We start from the raw sequence: 22,589 nt of genomic DNA, 5'->3' as shown, positions 1-22,589 counted from the left end.
ATCCACGTGGCCCACATCCATTCAAGTATATACACACTCATACTCATAAAAAATAATGAATGAATAAAGCTGAAAAGGATTGTCTTTTTCTTCATTGTCTTTTTTTCTATCACAATGTATTTAATAATGTTTTTAAATAAAAAAAGTACTGACGAGGAAAAGCATTCCAAGGTTAATATTTACTAAATATGATTTCATCCTGCCTCTCTCAAAACAATCTTTAGAATACAAGGTAGAGGAAGATTTGCTTCACAAATTGAACATTTCCCCAAATCCAGGGCTGGGAATCAGGTGAGCATCTCTGTTGATATTTATGGAAAATGATCTTCGCTTCGGAATGGAATTTGTTTTGACTTCTGTAGTCAATGCTCTTCTTATACAAGTAGGCTCAGCTTCACAACTCGAGGAAGAGAAAGCATAAGACCTGTCATCAAAGTCACCTGCATAAAAAACAAAGAATGTTTAAACTGGGGTCCTGAAGGACTTTTGCACAAGAAAGAAACCTAAAAACTTCATGGAATGTTGTGATGAATACGTAGGAAAAAAGTGAACGTTGTGGAAAATATACTGTTAACGTAACTTTGAGGGAGATGAACTCATGCTGACAACAGTGCCTGGGCAACAAGTACACAAGTACTCCCTGCAGAGCTATAGCCATAATCTAGGTGCACTCTGCAACAGGTCTTTGGGTCTCTTGGTTCTCCTGGAATAGTGCTTGGCACAAGAGTGTTAAGATTTTCCAATATGAATTTGCTACTGCTTTCTCTGAAGAAAAACACATGTACACTTGGGATACATATTGCTAATGAACTAAGATATACCTGAGACAGCAAGGATACCATTTTGCAAAACTGATCTTTCCCCATCAGCCCCAACTATTAGCTCCTAAAGAGATTCCACAACTCAGGCATTCTTTATACTCTGACATTCAGGGCCTCCAAGAAGAGCAATGAACATCTGTGGTTAGCTGGCCGTAGTGGGATGGGTAGCAGTGGCTAGGGAAAGATTGTTTTCATGGATACCATTAACTTTCCCATACAATGAAGGAGACTAAGATTATATAGTGTGGTTCAACCAGTCCTGTCTGGTCACACAGACCTACAGCTAGCTGGTTCAGTTATACCTATTAAGGATGGAAAGAATGAAGCTCTAAGCACAGGTCACAGAGTTAAGGACACAGCCTGATCTCAAGACAAAGCCCTTTTGAACATAGCACTTGGTGGCTAAATCAGTTTTACGCCTGGAAAATAAAATGCATTTTTAGAGTCAGTGTAATAAAAACTAGAAGAGAGAGAGAGAGAGAGAGAGAGAGAGAGAGAGAGAGAGAGAGAGAGAGAGAGAGAGAGAACTGCAATTAGCACTGAGAAGTGTCAGGCTGCCCACAGTTAAGCTATCAAAGCTAAGCTGTCTATATGTGAAGCTGCAGCTTCGTTTGGTCTTGCATCATGGTCCAAGTAGAACAGAATGTGGTCATCACAGCATCAACTTAAGGGTTTTGCTTTCTCTCTCTCTCTCTTGCTCTCTCTCTCTCTCTTTAGATAGGGCCTCATTACGCAGCCCAGGCTAGTCTCAAATCCTGGACAATCCTTCTGTAAGTCTCCTAAGGTCTGGAATGATAGCACTTGCCACTACACCCACCTTTAAACTTATAGTTTTCAAAAATTCTCAATCATTTTTTACTGTCCCTTTGTTGTTTTTTCCTTATGTTGAGAAAACTTTACATTTTTAATTGGAGATCCATCCTTTCCCTGCAATTTCCCTCCTAATACTGTATCTTCAGCTAAACCCCTGTCTCTGCCTACAAGTACGACAGTTCCTGTGGCAGCAACTCGAGGAGTGTTCATGGTAGGATGCCGTAGCCAGGAAATCTGCAAGCTCTGATTTCTGACTCCATCTGCTGCCTATGTCTTAGTGACTATCCGTAGGCACCTTTACCATGACTGAGGGTCTCTCTACATAAGTTGAGAAAATTGAACTAGAGTATGTCTAGGGTTCTTTCTGGTTCCAACAGTCTGGGACTTTGAGGGTTTAAACATTCTGTTTTCTATTGGTCTAACAGCCCACCAGTCTATATGTGCTTTCTCAGCTAAGAATTAGGGAGAGCTGCAGAGATGGCTCAGAGGTTAAGGGCACTGGATGTTCTTCCAAAGGTTCTGAGTTCAATTTCCAGAAACCACATGGTGGCTCACAACCATCTATAATGGGATCTGGTGCCCTCTCCTGGCGTGCATGTGTATGTGCAGGCAGAATGCTGTATCTATAATAAATAAATGAATAATTATGTATTATACACAATAAATAATCTTTTAAAAAAGAATTAGTTCACATATATAGCTTCATATATCTATAAAATGACAAATCTGCATACAGTTACAATATAGATTAGATTTAGTGCTTACCTGGATATCTATCATAGGTACTATATTATGTTATATATCATATAATGTAGTAAATATTAGTTATATCATATATGAAATATGTATTTGTTTTTAGAAAGTAGTATTATTTAATATTCAGCATATAGTTTCATGTTATTGAGTACCACTGGAATACAAATGCAAACAACAGTGTCATGCTTTACCGTTTGAGAAGTTTATTTCTGAAGGAGTACTAGGTATAGATCTTATGGATTTGAAAGTGGAATTGGTTGTTGTTGACTTGATTGATGGTGTCAATAATTTGGGTTCACGGATTCTCTTCAGTCTCTTCTGTTTATGCCTAACCTTTAACCCAAACCTGCTTCTCCCATCTGAAATGACACCAGAAAAAAAGTTAAACATGTAAACTTGATCAAATGCTATACTTAAAATGGGCGAGACTGTGATATAGTAATTATACTTCCTCCACTAATCCCTCTAAATTGTAAAGTCCAATGCTTAATGCCTGTTTATTCTGGGAGTCAGTTTTTCCATGAAGTTGTACAAAGTAAATTTATCCTGTGGTGTGTGACATGTGGAAATACAATGCACTTACCAAAGATGTCTGCTTTCCCTAGAGCATAAGAACTTGAAGGTCACTGGTACACCATCTTCTGGTATCTTCTTCGATGTCTTTCTTCAAAGATTTGAAGTTCTTTCATACAAGTTTTTCACTTGCTTGGTTAGAATTATACCAATGTATTTCATGTTTTTAAGGCTACTGTGAAAGATACTGTTCTTTCTCATCCCATTTGTTATTTGTATATAGGAGGGATATTGATTTGTTTGAGTTAATATTGGATGCAGCCACATTATCAGAGGTGTTTATCAGCTATAGGAGTTCCCTGGTAGAATTTGGGGGGGGTCACTTATATATACTATCATATCATCTGCAAATAACAATACTGTGACATCTTCTTTTTTAAATTTGTATCCCCTTGATCTTCTTCAGATGTCTTACTGCTCTAGCTAGAACTTCCAATACTATATTGAATAGATATGGAGAGAGTGGGCAGCCTTGTCTTGTCCCTGTTTTTAATAAAATTGCTTTGAGTTTCTTTCTTAGATTGTTGTCTTGCTCAATCATCAACAGAGAGGTGTCTTTGGTCAACTGAGGTAGCAGATGCAAAGACCCACACCTAAGCATCAGGCAGAACTTGTGGAAATCACAGAAGTTGGGGAGGAAGGATTATTGGAGCTAAAGGGGTCAAGGACAAGGAGAACGTGGACCACAGAATCAACTAAGCATTGACTCATAGAGGCTCACAGAGACTGAAGCAGCCAATATTGAGCCTGCATGGGGCTGTGCTAGGTTCTATGCAAACAGGCTGTGGCTCTTTACCTTGGGGTGTTTGTAGGACACCTAACAGTGGGAGTGATGGTGTCTCTGACTCTTTTACCTGCTCTTGGGACCTTTTTCCTCTTACTGGGTTCCTCGTCCAGCATTGATATATGGGTTTGTGCCTAGTGTTATTGCTATTGAGACATGCCCTGTTTGGTTGATATCACTGGAAGGCCTGCTTTTTTTTCTGAACGGATATGGAGGAGCAGTGGATCTAGGGGAGAAGGGTGGTGGTGGGGTACTGGGAGAGTGGAAGTAGGAGAAGCTGTGGTTGGCTGTGTTATATAAAAGAAGAATTAAAAAAAAAGAAAAAAGAGGGGAAAGAGAATACCAGTTTGCCTCCACTGGAGATGTCCTCAAGGAATGGGACAGTGTTGAGAGAGGCATCACTAGAGGCCACTACATCTCCCACTTGGCAGAGTCCTATAGGAAGAGTCACCCAGGCAGCTCACTTGTGAAGCGTCATAGAAACGCTGACACATTCACTCCACCAGTCACCACTTCTTTCTTCTCACATTCACTCCACCGACTGGTGGCTACTGGCCAAAAGGTGCCACAGCCCAGTTCCTGAAACACACTAAGTAACTCGACCAATATTCTTCTAACGGAAGCACAGACAAGATGACAAGCAATGCAAGAAAGCCAGGGCCCCAAATGAAAGTTGTACTGGGTTAAAATTATGACCCAAGCCACAGTCTTCCCTTGACTTCCTTCACCTTTGTGTCCTTTTCATGCCATGGAAGCAGCCTCATTATGAGACAGGCTCATGTGATCAGTTTTGTAAAATGTGTATAGTGTAAAAGCTCACCTAGGATGGCATCTTACCTGAGAGGTCATCCAGCTGAAACCACCTGCATTGAAGGTGCACGTGCCACTGCTCCCGCACACTCTCCTTCATCACACAGTAAAACACAAAAATGAGGAACCCTAAGCCGGAGAGAACGAGATCAGTCTTTTCACCTACCTTCACCAGTTAGCACTAATCTGATTCAGGCCTATTCTTGTCCCCATCAATGCTGCTTCCAGTGAATCTCGGGGCAGTAATGTCTTTCCAATTTCTTTATAGCTTCCCCAAAGGCAGCAATAACACAAACTCAGCATTAAGATTCCATGCCTACCACTGTTTTCCCCTAGGCTGCCATCCATCCTATAGCATGAGATACAAGGGCTACTAGGTACCCAGCCTCAGAGACAGTGCTCAATGATTCTCATCTTCATGTACTGACATTCATGGCCTTGACATGCAGCATCCTCTCACATAGCAATGACATGTAGCAGAAGTCATGGTGTGTCATTTCATCAGGCTATAAAAGACATACCCTTGCATCCACTCACTCTCTAGGAAAACAAGTATTTTGTCTTGACAATATCTTGGCATTCCTATGCAGATACGCACATGGTAGGTCCCAGCTATGTGACTGGGTATTCTAGGAAGCAGATACCTCTGTCCTGAACAGGACCAGCAGACAGCATGACTCCAAATTCATGACAGTCTCTGAGCCACAATTATATAGTTAAGTTACAATTATATAGTTAAGTTGTGCCTTGATTCTGGATCAGACCCATAGTTAAAGTTAGAAACGTATGCAGTATTAAGCTGCTGGATTTAGGGGGTAGGGGGCTACACAGACATAAATAGCTGATGTACTTGCTCTTTGGCATAACTGAAACGTGTGCAAAGCATGCCTATCTCTGACTTTGTCTGGCAAGTGAGAGGGAAGTGCTGGAGGTATCAGTTGTCAAATGTGAGACATTTTTCATCTTTATCCTATAAAATAGCCCCTGAGGAAATGAAAGGAGGACTTAAGATGGTCTTGACTGAAAATTCCCTGGAGGACTAATTGGATTTCTTCAAGATGGGGGTGGAATTGGCAGAAGTAATTCTTGTCAATACTATGACTTTTATTTATAGTCCATGCTCAAAATCATTATCCACAAAGCCCTTGCAGATACTTCAACTTGAAAAGCACCATTTCCACTTCTGAGGTGCCATAATATTTTGCTTCATATAATATGTGCATTACTTGGCCAGCTAATTCTCTGCATATTGACCATCTTATCTTCCAGTTGTCAAGTCTTTGAAGGTCTGACTTCTGTCTCCTTTTAATCTTCATATCACCTTCCCCTTTGCCTCCAGGACTGTGTGTCACAGCTGAATAGAATGGACAGTTGTAGACTTGAACTTCCAGGCATTTGACACATAAATTCTCATCGTCGTCTATAACCTTAGTAATACCTCTTTGGACCTCAAAAAAATATATATATATTTTGGTTCAAGTGCTATTAGGAAATCTTTGTTCTCTAAAAAGAGTTCAACTTGCCTCCACATTGGCAAATTGTCCTGCTGGTAAAATTATTTATAGTAGTCATTGCAAACTGAACACAAGTCAGAAGGGTAGGTAACTTCAAAGTTTATAACAGCCACTGCCTTAGTGAAAGTAATTGTGTGTGTGTGTGTGTGTGTGTGTGTGTGTGTGTGTGTGTGTGTGTGTAGTATTGGGGATTGAGCATAAGTCTTTACATGTGCTCAGAAAATGTTCTACCACTGAACTATAAACCCAGCCCGATTTGTTTGTTTGTTTGTTTGTTTGTTTGTTTGTTTGTTTATCCGTTTATTTTATTTAGAAGCAAGATCTCACTAAGTTTCCAGGGTGGTGGCTTTGAAATTGCAATTCTCCCACTTTATCCTTCGAAGTAGTTGTGATTGCAGGTCTGTGCCGTGAGGTCCACCACAAAGTCAAGAATCTTGGATTGAGGCAAGCTGTAATCTGCTGAAATGTGCCCTGCTTTGATTATATTGCCCACCAGTTCGAGGGAGCAGAGGGCGTCTTTGTTTCAAATGGATGCTGACAGACAGCAATAGTCAAAAGGAGAGGCAAGTAGCATGATGATGGACACAAGCAAATCTGGGCTTCTGTATCCAGATAAGGAAATACTACTTGTGGCAAGTAATACACGCGGAGGAGACATGATGGCATGAGTCAGAGATCTCACAGTGCTGTCACGAAGAAGATAAATTATGCTTACTCTGTGTGCTGGCCAGGTCACAACTAGGAGTGATGGAAGGAGGCATCAGAATCATCACGTACTAACAAATCACAGTTAGTGCTTACTAACAATGGCCGTGTGCTAGGTATCGTGTTGCTGTTCTCATGTTTACAGGTGAGAGGCTTTGGAATCTATGGTGCTTAATAAACTTTTCCCAGGTCACAGAGTTCCTCTTGAGTTGGCCACATCAGCACTGAGAAGGGGATGTCTGACTATAGAGCTCATGGTCTTAACCATTGCACTATTTTTCTGTCCAAGGAAGAAGATGGGACTAAAAATCCAAGAGGATCCGAAGTTGAACGCTCTGCTTCATGGAATGCTGAGCTTTTGGTCCCTGGGAAGTTTCAGGAAGAGCCAAGGAACTTTCTGTCGCTTAATGGATAGTTGGATTGGCAAGATCTTGGTTCCCTGGTCCCAGCCCTGAGACTCTGTGATTCCAGGTGGGAGGCAGCAATCTGGAGGCCTGTCTCATTTACTCCCCGAAGGGCTTTCTCACGATGTGGAAGCAAACAGCCACAGTGATGAATTCAGTAGTCTTGTCTCTTTCTGGGCAACAGCCGCCTGGAAGGCAGTGCAGCAACCTGAGGGGAGCAAGCCTCAGCCTCAGAGCTGAGAACTCTGGCTACAGCATGAACAAGAAACAACAGTGGGGGCTGGAAAGATAGCTCAGTGGTTAGGAGCACTGTCTGTTCTTACAGAGGTCCTGAGTTCAATTCCTGGCAACCACATGGTGGCTCACAACCATCTATACTGGGATCTAATGCTTTCTTCTGACATGCAGGTGTACATGCAGATAGAGCACTCATGTCAAATAAATAAATAAATCTTTTTTAAAAAGAAAGAAACAACAGTGACAACGACGAAGAGTGAGCACCTATTGCTGCTGCTGCTCTGATCTCTTGCACACACGTTTGTGAGTTTTCATACTTAAAAGTTATTGTGTAAATTCCAATGAGCTGCCTGCCAGCTCTCCCTCTTCAAGCCCTGGCAGCTTTTTCTCTCCCTTTCCCACCATACATTGATCTGCTTATTCACTATAAGCTAAGCAAAAGGGAAGATGTCAGGTGGTTTGTTTTGTTTTTGCCACCTGCATTTCTAGGAGTGTACCCCCTCCTTCACAAACACACATCAGAAGCTTAATTTTTTTCCTTACCTAATCACAGGACATCTGCCGTTCAGTCATGGCTACAAGTTGACCATTTGCCATTCAAATTGCTAGTTTGTTCACCTGTTTCATTTCAGAGTGTGTGTGTGTGTGTGTGTGTGTGTGTGTGTGTGTGTGTGTAACTTGACTTAGACATTTAGAATCTTGAAAACACCCTTGCTACATGACAGCACACTCTACATTATAAGCAGGACTAGTAACGTTTGCTTGGCAAAACCCATGTCTGACAGATAGCATGCCTCTCTTCACATTGGTTCTATGGGACTCTTGCTTTCATCTTCAAGAGAATAACTGATTAAATTCTGCAAACTCTTTTCCCCTATGCCAAGGGATGGAGCACTGGTTAGTTCACAAGCAACTCCTTCTTTTCAAGTTCCAACTGACTTTACAGTCTTCATTCAACTCCACTTTTAATACTCTGGACAAATTTCTCCTCAGATTTGTTAGCCAGAGAGCATCCTGGAGTTAGCACTGAGAAGGAAGTGTGTATAGGACCCCGATCCACTTCTATGAGCACTCTCTACCAAGGTTGGTAGCTCTTGTGACATGCTAGAATATCAAGTTAAGAGCACTTCAGTATGAGCCAGGTGGCTTTGTCCACTGTAGAGCCATTCCCTCAGTCATCAGCCTCCGTCATCAAGTGTCAGCAGCCACAAAAGGCACTGAGTAAGAAGTATGCGAAAGAGCTGCTAAGGCGTTCATCTACCAGATGCAATCAAAAGGCACAGAAGTGGCTGGGGAGACAGCTTAGCAAATAAGAGTACTTGCTGTACAAGCATGAGACTCTGTTTTCCAATCTTTAGCATCGTATTAAAAGCTAGAATGGCAATGATGCGTGTAACCCCAGTGCTATGTGGGATGGAGGCAAGGGAATTGGTGGAGCTTGCTGGCTGTCAACTTACCTTCAAGTTCAGTAAGAAACCTTGTCTCAAAGGAATAAAGAATTAATTACTAGAAGAGGTCAGCCTGTAAATGTGCTCTGCCTCTCTCTCTCTCTCTCTCTCTCCTCCGTCTCATCTCTCTCTCTCTCTCTCTCTCTCTCTGTCTCTCTCTCTCTCTCTCTCTCTCTCTCTCTCTCTCTCTCTCTCTCTCTCTCTCTCTCTCTCACACACACACACACACACACACACAGAGCAAACAGCACACAGAAGGAAAAAAACAGCATATTTTATGTTTTCACATATTCTATTCAGAACTTTGGTCCCAGCCCTTTGCATTTAAGCAGCTGTGTGACTCTTCAATTTTCTAGCCTGGTGGTTTAATAAAATATTAAGACATATGATGCAAATGGAACCTGGAGAGTTAAAAATGTAATGTCTCTACTGTCTAGTAATTGCTATATTCAACTAGACCATGTGCTTCAACATTTCAACACAAGCATGAATCTGTTTATCAACAAACACACTGTTGATGCCATGAGTGCTGTAGAAACCTTGTGGATGCAGACACCACCAACCAGAAAGAGTTGTGCCACCTTATTTGAAGTGCTCCCTCCACCCTTGAGTAAAAGAGCTGTGTATCCACTTAATGAAGGCTAACATCTATCTAGTATTCCCATAGGCCCCTTGTTGACCCTCAGGACGTAAGGATTTCCTGCCATTTATTTTCTCTCCTTTAAATTCTGACATGTGCGATTATTTTCCAAAACAACAAATTTTGCTTTACAGGGGGTCTAGCTAAGCCGCAGAAAGAGCCAACGTACAGTGGTTACCTTGCAAAGTGTTACAAATGGCAAAAAGATACATGAAAAAGATCCTCACAGGTCCCCAGGCAAAAAAGGCAAAGCCCCAGGTGAGGCCAAGTAAGAATGTCAGACTGATTGTGCCTTTGAGGTCATTCAGGATCATCTTCTTGCGTGTCTTCTGGCTTTGGGATTTCACTGACGTCAATTGAAAGAGCACAGTGCAGAACATGGAGAGGTTCGTGAGAAATATGAGGCAAAAGTAAGCCACCACTGAGATGTAAAAGATGCAATCATCTTTAATCCAGCAACTGTATAGAGCAAGGAAGAGAAGACTATTGTGAGCCATAAACATAAACTACTGCTTTCTGGACACTCTAAGATCACATGGTCAGCGTCATTGAAACTAAAGCGTCATTGAAACTAAAGACGTCTAGACTCAGAGAGGTAAGGCAAGACAATGGTGTTCACTCACGCCCCCTGGAGGCAGAATTGGGCTTAAACTTACTCTCCTGAGCCCTAGTTCTGGATGCCTTCCAATGGGAGTTTGAGTCCTACATGATACAGATACAGCAACCTCGGTAAATTTCTCCAAGAAACTATTCTATTCTTCAACAAAGGAAAAACAAATTATGTATTTTTCCCCAAAGAAGCTCTCCTCCCCACCCTGCACACACCTTAAACTAGAGCTTTTATTTGCAAGATGAATTCTGCTTTGCATGAGAAATATCACAGCAAAAGGACAGGACTGAGCCAGAACATTCCTGAATGTGATATCAAACAATGAGGAGATGATCAGAGTTAATGAAAATGCAACAAAAAGAAGATGGCTCTCCTCTCGTTGTACTGCTTTAAAATATGATACATTTGGACCACAAAAGGCAGCAGTGACTCCCGGATGGCTTAACAGCTCTACAGTTGCTATTAAAGAAGAGATGTATAGGGGTTCCTGAGAGCAGATGCTTCACTGAACAACATTTCTCACTATGAGATGCATTACTTCTGAGTTTTGTAGGCAGACAAGCTTGACTAAGTCAACTGTGTGTCTAATTAGCTGGAATTTCTTTCTGAATCCAGAAACATTCCTTTGGGACATGTTGTCCACATTGGTACATGTCGTGTGTGTGTGTGTGTGTGTGTGTGTGTGTGTGTGTGTGTGTGTGTGTGTGTGTGTGTGTGTTTGAATGTGAATTAGGAGGGTAAGGATTAAAAAAAACCATTTAGTTTCCCTAATAGAGTCTCATACTTAGGAGTCTCGGTCTATCATTTTCAGACTCAAACAAAACTATAGAACCCTCTCAAAATGAGGCAGCACCATATTTTGGAATACAGATGATCTCAGTGAAAATACCAGTATACAAAATAGCATGCACAAAGTGTTTGAGAGGTCAACACACGCAAAAAAGTGGACCATGGGGCTGGAGAGATGGTTCAAATTAAGAGCACTTGTTGCTCCTGCAGAGGACCTGGGTTTGATTCCTAGTGCACACATGGTGGCTCACAATCATCTAAACCTCAAACTCTAGAGAACTGGATACCTTCTTCTGACTCCCTTAGCACGAGGCATGCACATGGTGCAATACACACATGCATGCAAAATGCTCACCAGCATAAAATAAATCAATCTAAAGGAATTGTTAATGTTGATCACAAAGAATGGGAGAGCAGGTAAGCAGCCATCAGAGCCTAGGAAGAATAGGAGGGAGGGTACAGAGCTTCAGCAGACAGCAAGGATATGTGTCTGTGTTCTACTGCACAGTGTGGTGGCTATGGTAAACCATATTGTATTGTATATTTCAGATTACTGAGAAGGGAAGGAGTTTGAATGTTGTCACCACAAAGAAATGATACATTTTTTAGATAATAGATACGCTAACTACCTCGATTTGACCATAATGCAACATAAATACATATTCAAATATTTTTGCTGTATTCCACAAATAAGTACAATAATGTGTCAAAAATAAAATCACTATCTGGCTGTCATGCCTCGGGCTTGTAATATCACTAATCTGGGAAGCTGAGACAGGAGTATTACTGAGTTCGAAGTCAGCCTGGGCAACATACCAACTTCCAGAACATCCTGAGCTATACATAAGACTCAATCCCCAAATAAAAAGTAATAATAAGAAGATATCATTTAAAATAAAACAAGCAAGTCAAAAACTGTGTGCAAAGAAATAGCTACATGTCTGTCTATTGGTAATAGGAGTTACCTGAAAGGAGAAACACTTCCTAGCTGGGCAGTGGGAAGAGGCTTACTTTCCAGCCTGTACCCTTTGTACTTTTGGGTTTTGTGCCCTGTGGTGAATTACCTTTGAAAGCATAATTATTTACAAAACAAAACTCTTAGAGCTATCTGTCTCTCACTAACAAATCCACATATAAAAAGCTCTTTGTGAGGGGCGAGGGCGCAGAGTTGATTTTGTTTTGGTTTTGCTTTTGCTTTTGATCTTTGAAGAAGAATCACTATGAGACAGATACTGGGACCTTTTAAATCACAGAACAGGCAACGAGAGAGGACAGAGCTGAGGACAAGAGATTAGAGAAGAGAGTGAGGGAGAGCAAGGGATTTTAGTTAGAAAGCATCTACTGCAGAGGGCGCTGCCACTTAGACCCTCCGGCAACTGCCATCTCAATAGGAAAGACAGAGGCGTGTTAGATACAGGGCCTCCTTCACTTGATCCCAGTGCAGCAGGACAAGGAAGCCAAAGTGGATGTGACTTTGAGAGGGCATGGTAAAGGGAATGGCTATGGGGAATTTAAATAAAAAGACTGTGCAGTCTAGAGGATTGCACGACTCCAATGAAGACTCTAAAGAGAGGGGACTCAAAAGCTGTTCTTGTGACTGTGCTTGAGAGTCGATTTATTACAATATGAAAAATTCCAGTCTCCTTCTGGAAAGACCCTTGTTGCTAAAAGAAAGAATGTGGTTTCCAACTCATCTCAGTATTTCCTTAGACTAGGCACTAAATCTTTCCCATGGTCTGAGCATTTGCATCCAAAAAGGTTGCCAGTTACATTGCATTTGCCATGGATCAGGCAACAGGTAAATGACATTAGACCCATTTTCCAGAAGAAATGCATCTAAAATGCAAGATGACTTAGCCATGATCGTATAGAATCCAAACACCTAACCATTCCACAAGTGAGCATGGCTGTGTTTGAATGGAAAAACTGACCCCGTGTTTCCCATTAAGCCAGTGCTTAGACTAAGTGCCTGACCAAAAGCATCCCACTATACCTACAATCCCACCACCCCCAAAGCAAGAAATATCGGTACTTACAATGGAGTTGTTGGGCTCAGAGTTCCATATAGGTCTTTTCTTACACTGAGTATAATGGCCACTGTGATTGCTGGGATTCCTAAAGTGGGTAAGCAAGGCAAAGGAACCTGTTAAATCCAGGGGGAAGGATCCCAAGCAAACAGCTGTGGGACTGATACATTAAGACACTGTTTAAATTAGACACAGATATGCTAATATCAAAATACCCATTATTTGCAAAATGTTTGTGAATTCTTCCAAGTTAAACATTTCTAGGAGTGTTTCAATATGCTAAACCAAGCAGTATGCCTGTGGCTTCAAGGTGGTGCTCACTACTTATTAAAACAGCTCCAGAGCCAAAAACTCAGTTTGGCAATCAAAGCATCTAGCTCGTTAGATTACAAGTCCACACAAAGCATTTCTTCTCAGATGATAGGCCACCATCTTTTCTCCATTTTAATTCTGCCCCTTTGTTCCCACTATGTCTTTGTCTTTGTCTAAGTCACCTTGGAGGAAGGGCACAGACCTTCTTTTCTGCAGCCTTCTTTCCTTTTTTGACAGGCAAGTCTTTTCAACACTGACATTTTGACTAGATGGACCTGTTAACAGCCACTCAATTTAGCCACACTATAATAAAGCAATCAGCTCAGTTAAAATGGTCAAACATGATGGGAGTGTGGGCATGGGTTATACAAACTGAATTTGCTGTACAGTTGCAAAACTGAACTGATTTTGTTATTGTTAAGCTTGCATTTCTCCTAATGGGAGCACACACCCACACCACACACTGGATGTGGAATTAAAAAATAGTGCCCCAAAGCTATCCCAACCCCCACAGTGGCAAGCATCCTCCACTGCCCCAAATGTGATAAACAGATCAATCCCTTCCAACACAGCTAGGCCACACCTAGCTCTGAGCTCACCCTCATGCACATGGTTTTTTCATGGACCTGAAAGAAGAAAGGGGTCTACTGGTGGAAAGAAGAGGAACAGAAGGGGAGCAGGAAAGATGGGAAGGGACTACCAGAAGGAAAAAAGGGTGAATAATAATATAGTATAATGTGTAGAGTATGGAAATACTACAGTGAAGCCCATTATTTTCCATCCTAACTTTAAAAATTACCCCCGGAAGCTATAAGACATGTTGGAAAGGAGGCCTCCTAGTAAGGATGAAATCATGTGGAACTACTAGGGCTTGCAAGATGGCTCAGCACATTAAGGCACTTGTTTCCAAGCCTGAGTTTGATTCTGGGGACCCACATGGTAGGAGGAGAGAGGGAATTCCCTCAAGCTTTCCCCTCATCTCCATTTGTACACCACACTCATGCACCCCTACCTAAAACAGATAAGTATAACAAGAATTCTTGCAAGTATCCCTATTACTTGTTCTGTTGCTTTTTGTTTGTTTGGGATTTGTGTTTCTTTTTTAATAGTTTATTAATTTATTCATATTACATCTCAATGGTTATCCCATCCCTTGTATCCTCCCATTCCTCCCTCCCTCCCATTTTCCCCTTACTGCCCTCCCCTATGACTGTGACTGAGGGGGACTTCCTCCCCCTGTATATGCTCATAGGGTATCAAGTCTCTTCTTGGTAGCCTGCTATCCTTCCTCTGAGTGTCACCAGGCCTCCCCATCCAGGGGATGTGGTCAAATATGGGGCACCAGAGTTTGTGTGAAAGTCAGACCCCACTCTCCAATTTGTGTTTCTGAGGCAGAGTATCACACTGGAAGGCTGGCTGAACTAGAGTTCACTGGGTAGCCTAGGATGTTTTTGAATCTGGCATGGCAGGCATAAGGCACCTAACTTAGCTGTTAGGTTTATAAAATGTAGACAAATCTACTTTACTAGAAATTTAATTTAAATAATTATAAATTAATAAATTTAAATTCACGTATAAATTAATACATTTAAATTTATTTAATTAATTTAAATTTCCTAGACATTTAAAGGCATAAACCTTTATAGCAGTTTGCTTTGGCCTAGTATGGTCAACTGCTAAATCTACAGAGATCCTAGTATTTGCCCTCTGCAGCACCTTAGCAGTACCCCTCCCCCATGTCCTTGTATATGTCCATATAAGCCAGAGTGGCAAAGGCTTGCATCTCAGCTTACCTGAATTTTGACAGAATGGACCTTCATCAATGGGAGAATTCAAGAACCTTGTGGGATACCATAGCTCCCCTTTCCTCTGGGGAGTTGTCACAAGACACTTTCTTATCACCCCCTGGGGCTGCAGAGGTGTTAAGCTTTGTACCCTGCTCCCCTTAAAATGGAGCTGTAGAGTAGAAAAGCCCATAGCTTCCATTTAGAACTGACTCCTCAGCCATAAAGAACCCCACCATTTTTGTACAGTGTTGTCTGTTCCCTTTCTCTTCAGTGTTATTCTTTTTGGAGCTTGGGGTGAGAAGTAGAGATATGTAATTTGAGCTCCTTCCCTATTCACTGTGTCAATAATAAGCTGTATCTATGTATGGCTCATTGTATCTTTCTCTCCTGGTTAGTCAGTTAGACCTTGGCCTTAGCTTGTCCTTAGCTTGTGATTCTACTTGACACTTTTCAAGATTCTTCTGCTCCTGAGTACAATCCCTAGCCTTTCCCTGAGTCTTAGGAAGTAGCATAAAACAAGATGCTCTGAGAGACAAGAAACAAGGTGCAGGGACCATTGTCATGTATGATGTGGAGTGAAGGAAGGAGGAAGGATCTGTGACTGGAGCTGAGAATGACTGATGAGAAGGAAAAGTGGGAGAGAAGGGAGGAACTCCATGCTGAGTCCCATCCATGCCTTCCTCCAAGGGCAACAGTGGTTGCAACAGTCAAAAGGCATGGGAAGGGTCAATTTGAAGTCTTTCCTCCCTGTTTCTGAGGCAATATAGAAAGATCATTGGTATTAAAAGTCCAAACTTTGGAGACGGGCTCCCTGGTTCAAATCTTAGGTGTGTGTTTTACCAAATACAACCCTCCCCCTGGTGTCTTCAGTAAGAATAATAATAGCACCCACTCTATACAGATGCCGTGATACATGCACATGCAAAGCTCTTAGAATATCAGCTGGCATCTATTGTTGTGACTTCTGTGAGGGGAGAACTAAAGTCTCCCAGGATTTTTACACAGCACAGGACAAAGGTGGGTGTTCAATAATTATCTGGCACAAACTCTTTACTCTGTCGAATGTACGTAACCACATAGGCAGGAAGAGAGATGCACATTTAAACTCCAGTGATGCACTCCTTAATTCCTGAACTATACTAGTAAGACTTGGGTCTGAAATAACATGCCAAATAGTGCCTGCTGTAGTTTGAACAGGTCCTCCCAAGTTCATATGGTAGAAATTTGATCCCCATTGCAACAGTATTGAGAAATGGAATCTTCAACAGTTGGTTAGGTGATAAAAGACCTGCCTTCAGGGATGGATTAATGCTTTATTGCAACAAATGGGCTCACAGTTTTTTCATCAGTGGGTCTCTTATACAAGGATAATTTCTGTCTCCTTCCCTCACTCATGGCCATGGGATGCCTCCCACCATGTTATAACACAGGACTCGATGAGCTTTTACTTCCAATCTTCTAGAACTTAGAAAGAATATCTGTCTTTGTAAATTACCAAGTGTCAAATTTTCTAAAAAGAAAAAGAGAATGAAGGAGGAGGAAGGAAAGAAGAGGAGAAGGAGTAGGAAGAGGAAGAAAAAGAATGAGGAGGAGGAGAAAAACAGACTAAGGTGGAGCTAAATTTTTAAAAAGACAGTTGCTATGCCAGGTGTGATGGTGCACGCCTTTTATTCCAGCACTCAGGAGGCAGAGGCAGGTGGATTTCTGTGAGTTCAAGGCCAGCCTGGTCCATAAAGTGAGTCCAGGATAGCCAAAGCTATACAGAGAACCCTGTCCAGAGAGAGAGAGAGAGAGAGAGAGAGAGAGAGAGAGAGAGAGAGAGAGAGAGAATATCAAGCCCAACAGTAGAATACTCACCCCAACCAGCTACACAAAATTTCAGGATATAATTTGGAATGTATGTGTTGAAGACTTTGACTAGAGCAAAGTACATGTGGACTGCCTCTAGGCCCATCCAAGTCAAAGACACGAGCAGAAAGTAGTGGAGTGCCACTGCAGCTGTGATGCATAGTCCCACTTTCTGAAATGACGTCAGCCAGGAATTAACCAGAAATGCTAGGTTGAGCATCAGTAACGCTGTGCATAGGTTGATCAGGATTTTGGAAGGATAATCTTTTCGAAGTTTGCTTTAAAACAAACAAACAAATGTTAGGCCAGGCAGGGATCCCTTTCCAATTAAGCAGTGCCACATCTTATCTATACAGTAAAACAACAAGAGTTGTTTGTTAGAGTCTTATAAGTCCCCTTGCTGCAATTTATAAGAGTTACAGTGGCTCTGTTTTTGGTGTGTGTGTGTGTGTGTGTGTGTGTGTGTGTGTGTGTGTGTACACTTTCTACTGTTGATACTTTAAATTTTCAGTGTTCTTGTGGGTTCCCAGGCATGTAATTGTAGGGTTTGGACATTTTTGTTGGTTGGTCCATTGGTTGGTTGGTTTTATTGTTAATGAAAATAAATTGGTTGTTTGTTTAATATTTTTTATTCTTGAGAATTTCATACATCTCCCCCTCCAACTCCTTCCATGCTCCCCCAGCTTTTCCTCCTCTCAACTTAAGCTCAGTTTTAAAAATAATTATGTTGTTACTTGGCATTTCTGTGATGAGTAATAATGTTGATAACCTTGCCATATGATCTTATACTTACTAACCATTTGGATGCAAATTAGTGATGCCCATCGACAACCTTTTCTGTGAAGTGTTCATTCAGTTCTTTTGTCCATTTTCAATTTTCTGTCTTGATTTTTAATTTGTAGGCACACACACACACACACACACACACACACACACACACACACACGGGCGTACACAAGCAGGCATGCTTGCACAAACACACTGCCAAGTATCTTCTCCTAGTCTGTGGTTGTCCTTTCACTATCTTAATTTTCCTCTGGTTTTGTTTCTAATAAAACTTTAGACTTTTCCTTTTATTGTTACTGTCCTTGTATCAGGGTAGATAGATTTTACTCCTAATTGCAAGCCTCTCCTTTTTAAAATAGTCTAATAATAGTTATTTTGTGTTATTTTTAAGTTGCCCATTCAGAATCTAGTGGTCTAACCTCTTCCTGTTGTGCTATATTCATGAATTTAATAAGGTTTCAATGATAACACATCCCTTAGACCAAATTAAACTTACTCAGAGATAAGTTGTAGAAACTTACTGGAAAGCTATGTATGTCACCATTGCAATTCCCAGGAAAATGGAGGAAATCCCACATCCTGTGTAGGTGATAATCACTAATATTCGTTCATTCACTGCATCCACTGTAGACCTGGACAAATCCTAGAATTGCAATATGCAGTGCTTTATATATTAATCAGAACAAGCTCAGAGCACTTAGAGTGTTCTAGTGCTCATGAACAGTTGGTTCCCAGGACATATAACAACACTATTATAGCTTTTATATAGTCAAATTATATGGATGGCTATGTGATAAAACCTTATATAGTTTGTCCAGACCTACTACAGCTTACTGCGTACACAGCATGTAAAGCCATCAACCACACTGAAAGAACATTTAGGCCTTAGCTTCATTGTCATTAACATGTTCAGCACTTGAAAGTATAACCAAGCTGGTGGATTTGAATTTGGGATACAAAGTGAATTAATATCTGAACTGAGTGGCCCAAAATACTACACAGATCATAAAAAAATGTTCCTTTTTTCTCAAACCTTTAATAACTCTTAAAAATTCAGAGATAACTTGGTCATTTGTCTAAAGGAACAGTCCAGTAATGTTTGAATCTGAAGATCATCAAGGATCTGAAATGTCATGTAAAACTATTTGAATATACAAGTGCACTGGTTTGAGAAGAAAATCCATGGCTTTCATTAGATGTTTATGATTCTATGACTCATTAAATGTTAGGACTTGGGCCTGGAGAGCTGGATCAGTGATTAAGAGCACTGGCTGCTTTTCCAGAGGACTCAGGTTCAATTCCCAGCACCCACATGACTGTAACTCCAGTTTTAGGACTTCTAACACCTTCACACAGATATACATACATGCAAAATGCCAATGCACATAAAGTGATGATGATAATGACGATGATGGTGGTGGTGATGGTGGTGGTGGTACTGGTGATGGTGGTAGTGGTGAAAAAGAAGAGGAAGAAGAAGCAGAAGCAGCAGCAGCAGCAGAAGAAGAAGAAGAAGAAGAAGAAGAAGAAGAAGAAGAAGAAGAAGAAGAAGAAGAAGAAGAAGAAGAAGAAGAGACTTTTAAGCTAGGAAGTACTAATCTATTCTTGGAGTTCTCAATTAGCTGGGATATTTGACAATATTTAGAAATATATTTTGGTTGTCACAGCTGAGGAAGGTGCTACTGGCATTGAGTGAATAGAGCCCAATGTGCAGAACTCTTTTCCACACCATAGACTTATGTGTTCCAAGCATCAATAGTATTGAGATAAGAGAAGCACTGAATCTCTCCCTTCTATCAGTCACATCTCAGAAGAAAGGTTCTAAGCAAGTAAGACGCCCCCCCCCCAACAAAAGAAAACTGCAAAGCTAATTGCTGACAGAGATAGTGCATGTGCACAAGGCTTTTGACTGCTGTTTTAAAGCCCTAGCCAGGTGGGAGTGAGCCAAATAAGATTCCTACAATTTGACAATTATTAATTGATGCTTTTTATGTGTCAGATAAAAATATTCAAGGGAATATAAAACATGCTTAGCTCAGGTGTTGATGTGCACCCTTATGCATCAGCACTTAGGAGGCTATGGCAGGAAGACCAGGCCAACGTGGGCTACATACTGACACTGCATATTCCACAAGAGCTTCTTCAGCTTTCATCTAAAATTGTATGAAGAGAAAAAGAAAACACCTGTTTCACAGTGCTCTATTTTGGTAAACACCATGGGAGAAGAGACCTTTTTTCTGCTTGTATACAATTTTTCCACTATTTAGTTTACAAGTACATTCATAGCTTGAACCTAGTAAAAGTTGTCAAAATTCCATTGAGTGATAAAGAGACAACTCACCATTAAAACTCCAAAGTGGGTGAGGTGGTTACACTGACAGATTGTGTAATTTACAGTGGTTTCCTTCACTCTACAGCCTGATGAATTCCATCCACCTTGCCCATCTGCAGGGGACAGAAGGGAATTTCAAAGCAATTTTGCTTTTCCCAGAAATGTTTAATTTTTCATCATATGCACCCTCCGAATGTGTGTTATAATTAGCATTGTTTGTTAAGACAGCAAGGTACAGACACAATTGAACAGAAAAGTTAAATTACATTTAATAGGCCAAATTGACGAGTGTGTCAGCGGTGCAGGGGGTGAGAGCGGGCTTTGTAAATAGTCTATGGTCATTGTCACTCACTTCTGCTTCTGTACGACATCTCTACAGATTAAGGTAGATTCTAATAAAGAGCAACTATTCCCGTCACCATGGTGGCACAACATGTTTTGTGAGTAGCCAATCAAAGAAATTGATCTGGAAGTTTTAGGAGGGCCTAGACCTTTGGAATAAAGGCTGCCACTTAACCAACTTGGGACAAGCAGTGATATTAGAAACAGCCAATTCCACCCAGAAACCAAATGGGCTCAAGTGATTGTGGTCTGAAGATCCTTACAGCCCATTAGAGCCTTGGAGATCTTGGTTTACTGAGCTGGTTCAGGGTGGTAGAACACTTATCTCAGGACAGGTATCGAATTGTGAGCAGAACTGTCCTCCTAGGATAATGCCATATATTCCAGATGTTCTGGACTCACAGTGTAGGGATCCAGGGACAAAAGTTCTCCTGGGTGGACTTCAGCCAATGGCCATGAATCAACACAGGGATGTGCTTATTGAAGACACAGAGGACAGGCTTGTCACTTTATAGGACCATTTTTTTTTTCTGACAGATTTCGGGGGGGGGGGGAGCCAGGAGATGAGACATTGCTTCTGTTTGTCAGAAGGAGGTAGCATTCTTTCCCTGAAGAGCTAAGTAGAAAAAGAATGTTTCTCTTCTCGCAGATTTCTAGATGGGGAAAGTCTCCAGGCAGAGCTCCCTAGGTAAACGAATGTTTCTCACCACTAGCTGTGGCATTCCTGGGAGACGCTGCTTGTGTGGGAGAATTCTCTGACACTTGGTATTAACGCTACAGACTCCAGTGGAGGCATAAAACCTAAGAGAAGCCAGGCAGGAATAATCACACCCAACACTTTGATAGATGCATAGCTCTCCAAGCAGGAAGGGCTTTTCGGGAGTAATGAAGTCTCATCTCCTCAATGAGATGATTAAAGAACTGGGTCCTTCAGAGGGCATAGGGCCTACCAAGGACTCAATTGCTATAAAAGAGGGAGGGGAAAGGAAATAGTGATAGTCCCTGTAGGAAAGCACACCTTACACACCACATGAGCACTTTTCAGCCCTCTTCAAATAGTTCAGTTATTCTGCACTGGGCCTTCTAATTGCATTTTTTCCAATCTTGCTTACCCATAAGTCAAGCTATTTCTATAAATGCTATAATAAATGTCTTACCAAAAGGAGTTTTCTTAATTTTCATGCCCTAAAAGTCATATAGGATATCTTGGTCATGCAGAGTGCTCTGTAGTGCCTGATTGGACAGCAGCTGACAACAACCCTCTCCCTCAACCACCAAATGGGAAAATGATTGGGGAGGGGGGTGACAAAGTCAAAGTCAGCTTCTATAAATACTTACTGTTAGTTTCAAAATCCCAAAAGGCACAGTAAACTTGATCATAATTCTGCAAAAATGAGAATTATAGCTAAGTACCTTTTCTTGTACAGGTTATCAAACCAAAAAAAAGCACCTATAAGTGTTTTCAAGTTTTTTAGCCAGTGGAGACACAACTGTACATTCATCCAAACACATACATACACACACACACACACACACACACACACACACACACACACACACACACACACACACAGGGAGAGACAGAGAGGAAGGACCATTTATCGTTTGATTTTAAGTCTAACTCCACCTAGCTCTGGACTTACAAGTAAGAAAACAGCATGTCATTGCACAGCAATGTAGCATGTGTCATATACTAATACTGGGATCTGTCCATTGGTGGGAGGCCTAGGGGGAAGCTCTGGAGAACCAGTGAGAGACTGGTGTATTGCAGCTGTTCTTTGTGAGGCTTTGGAATTTGGGACGCACAGCTGTGATCATCCGTTACGAACACACAGTTAAGTTGCCTCCTCATTATGCCTGTTGAAGAGTTCTAAAATTTCCCTAGCTCCTGCACTCTCTGGGAGACTGGGAAGCAATGGAATGGTCTGAGAGTCATAGTTCCAGTCCAAATTGAGAGGTTTTTTTTTTTTTTTTTTTTTTTTTTTTTTTAACCAAACTGACATGTTTTATTTTCAGTCTGGTTTTTAAATTCCCTCTCCCAGTCTCCCTTCTCTTCTCTTTAAGACTAGTGGAAAATATGTTATATGATATGGTCTCTTAGATAAGGAATGAAGGAAGCTATTAAAACTTCACACTGGACACATATTAACATCAAAGAATGAAATAGTAGCTCATTCTTTTACTTAAACTAAATTTGATCATTTAGAAATATATGCCTTATGTTATTCCATATGGTTATCATTTCAGTCCT

At 41.2% G+C, this 22,589-nt stretch overlaps 1 protein-coding gene across 1 annotated transcript in view; it reads right to left on the bottom strand.

The window, feature by feature from the left end:
• Positions 1 to 249: 249 nt before the first annotated feature.
• The window catches only part of Adgrg4 (adhesion G protein-coupled receptor G4), a 116,072-nt gene continuing 93,732 nt past the window's right edge, over positions 250 to 22,589 (bottom strand). Inside the window, 9 exon segments of the mRNA XM_051141916.1 lie at positions 250 to 440; positions 2,582 to 2,749; positions 4,585 to 4,686; positions 9,684 to 9,964; positions 12,941 to 13,019; positions 16,888 to 17,156; positions 18,186 to 18,307; positions 20,006 to 20,109; positions 21,677 to 21,722. Coding sequence (XP_050997873.1) covers positions 250 to 440; positions 2,582 to 2,749; positions 4,585 to 4,686; positions 9,684 to 9,964; positions 12,941 to 13,019; positions 16,888 to 17,156; positions 18,186 to 18,307; positions 20,006 to 20,109; positions 21,677 to 21,722 — 1,362 coding nt within the window.

This window comes from Acomys russatus, chromosome X (genome assembly GCF_903995435.1).
Source record: "Acomys russatus chromosome X, mAcoRus1.1, whole genome shotgun sequence".
Lineage (NCBI taxonomy): Eukaryota > Metazoa > Chordata > Mammalia > Rodentia > Muridae > Acomys > Acomys russatus.
Note: the sequence above shows the minus strand (reverse complement) of the source record. Positions and strands in the feature narration are given on the sequence as shown.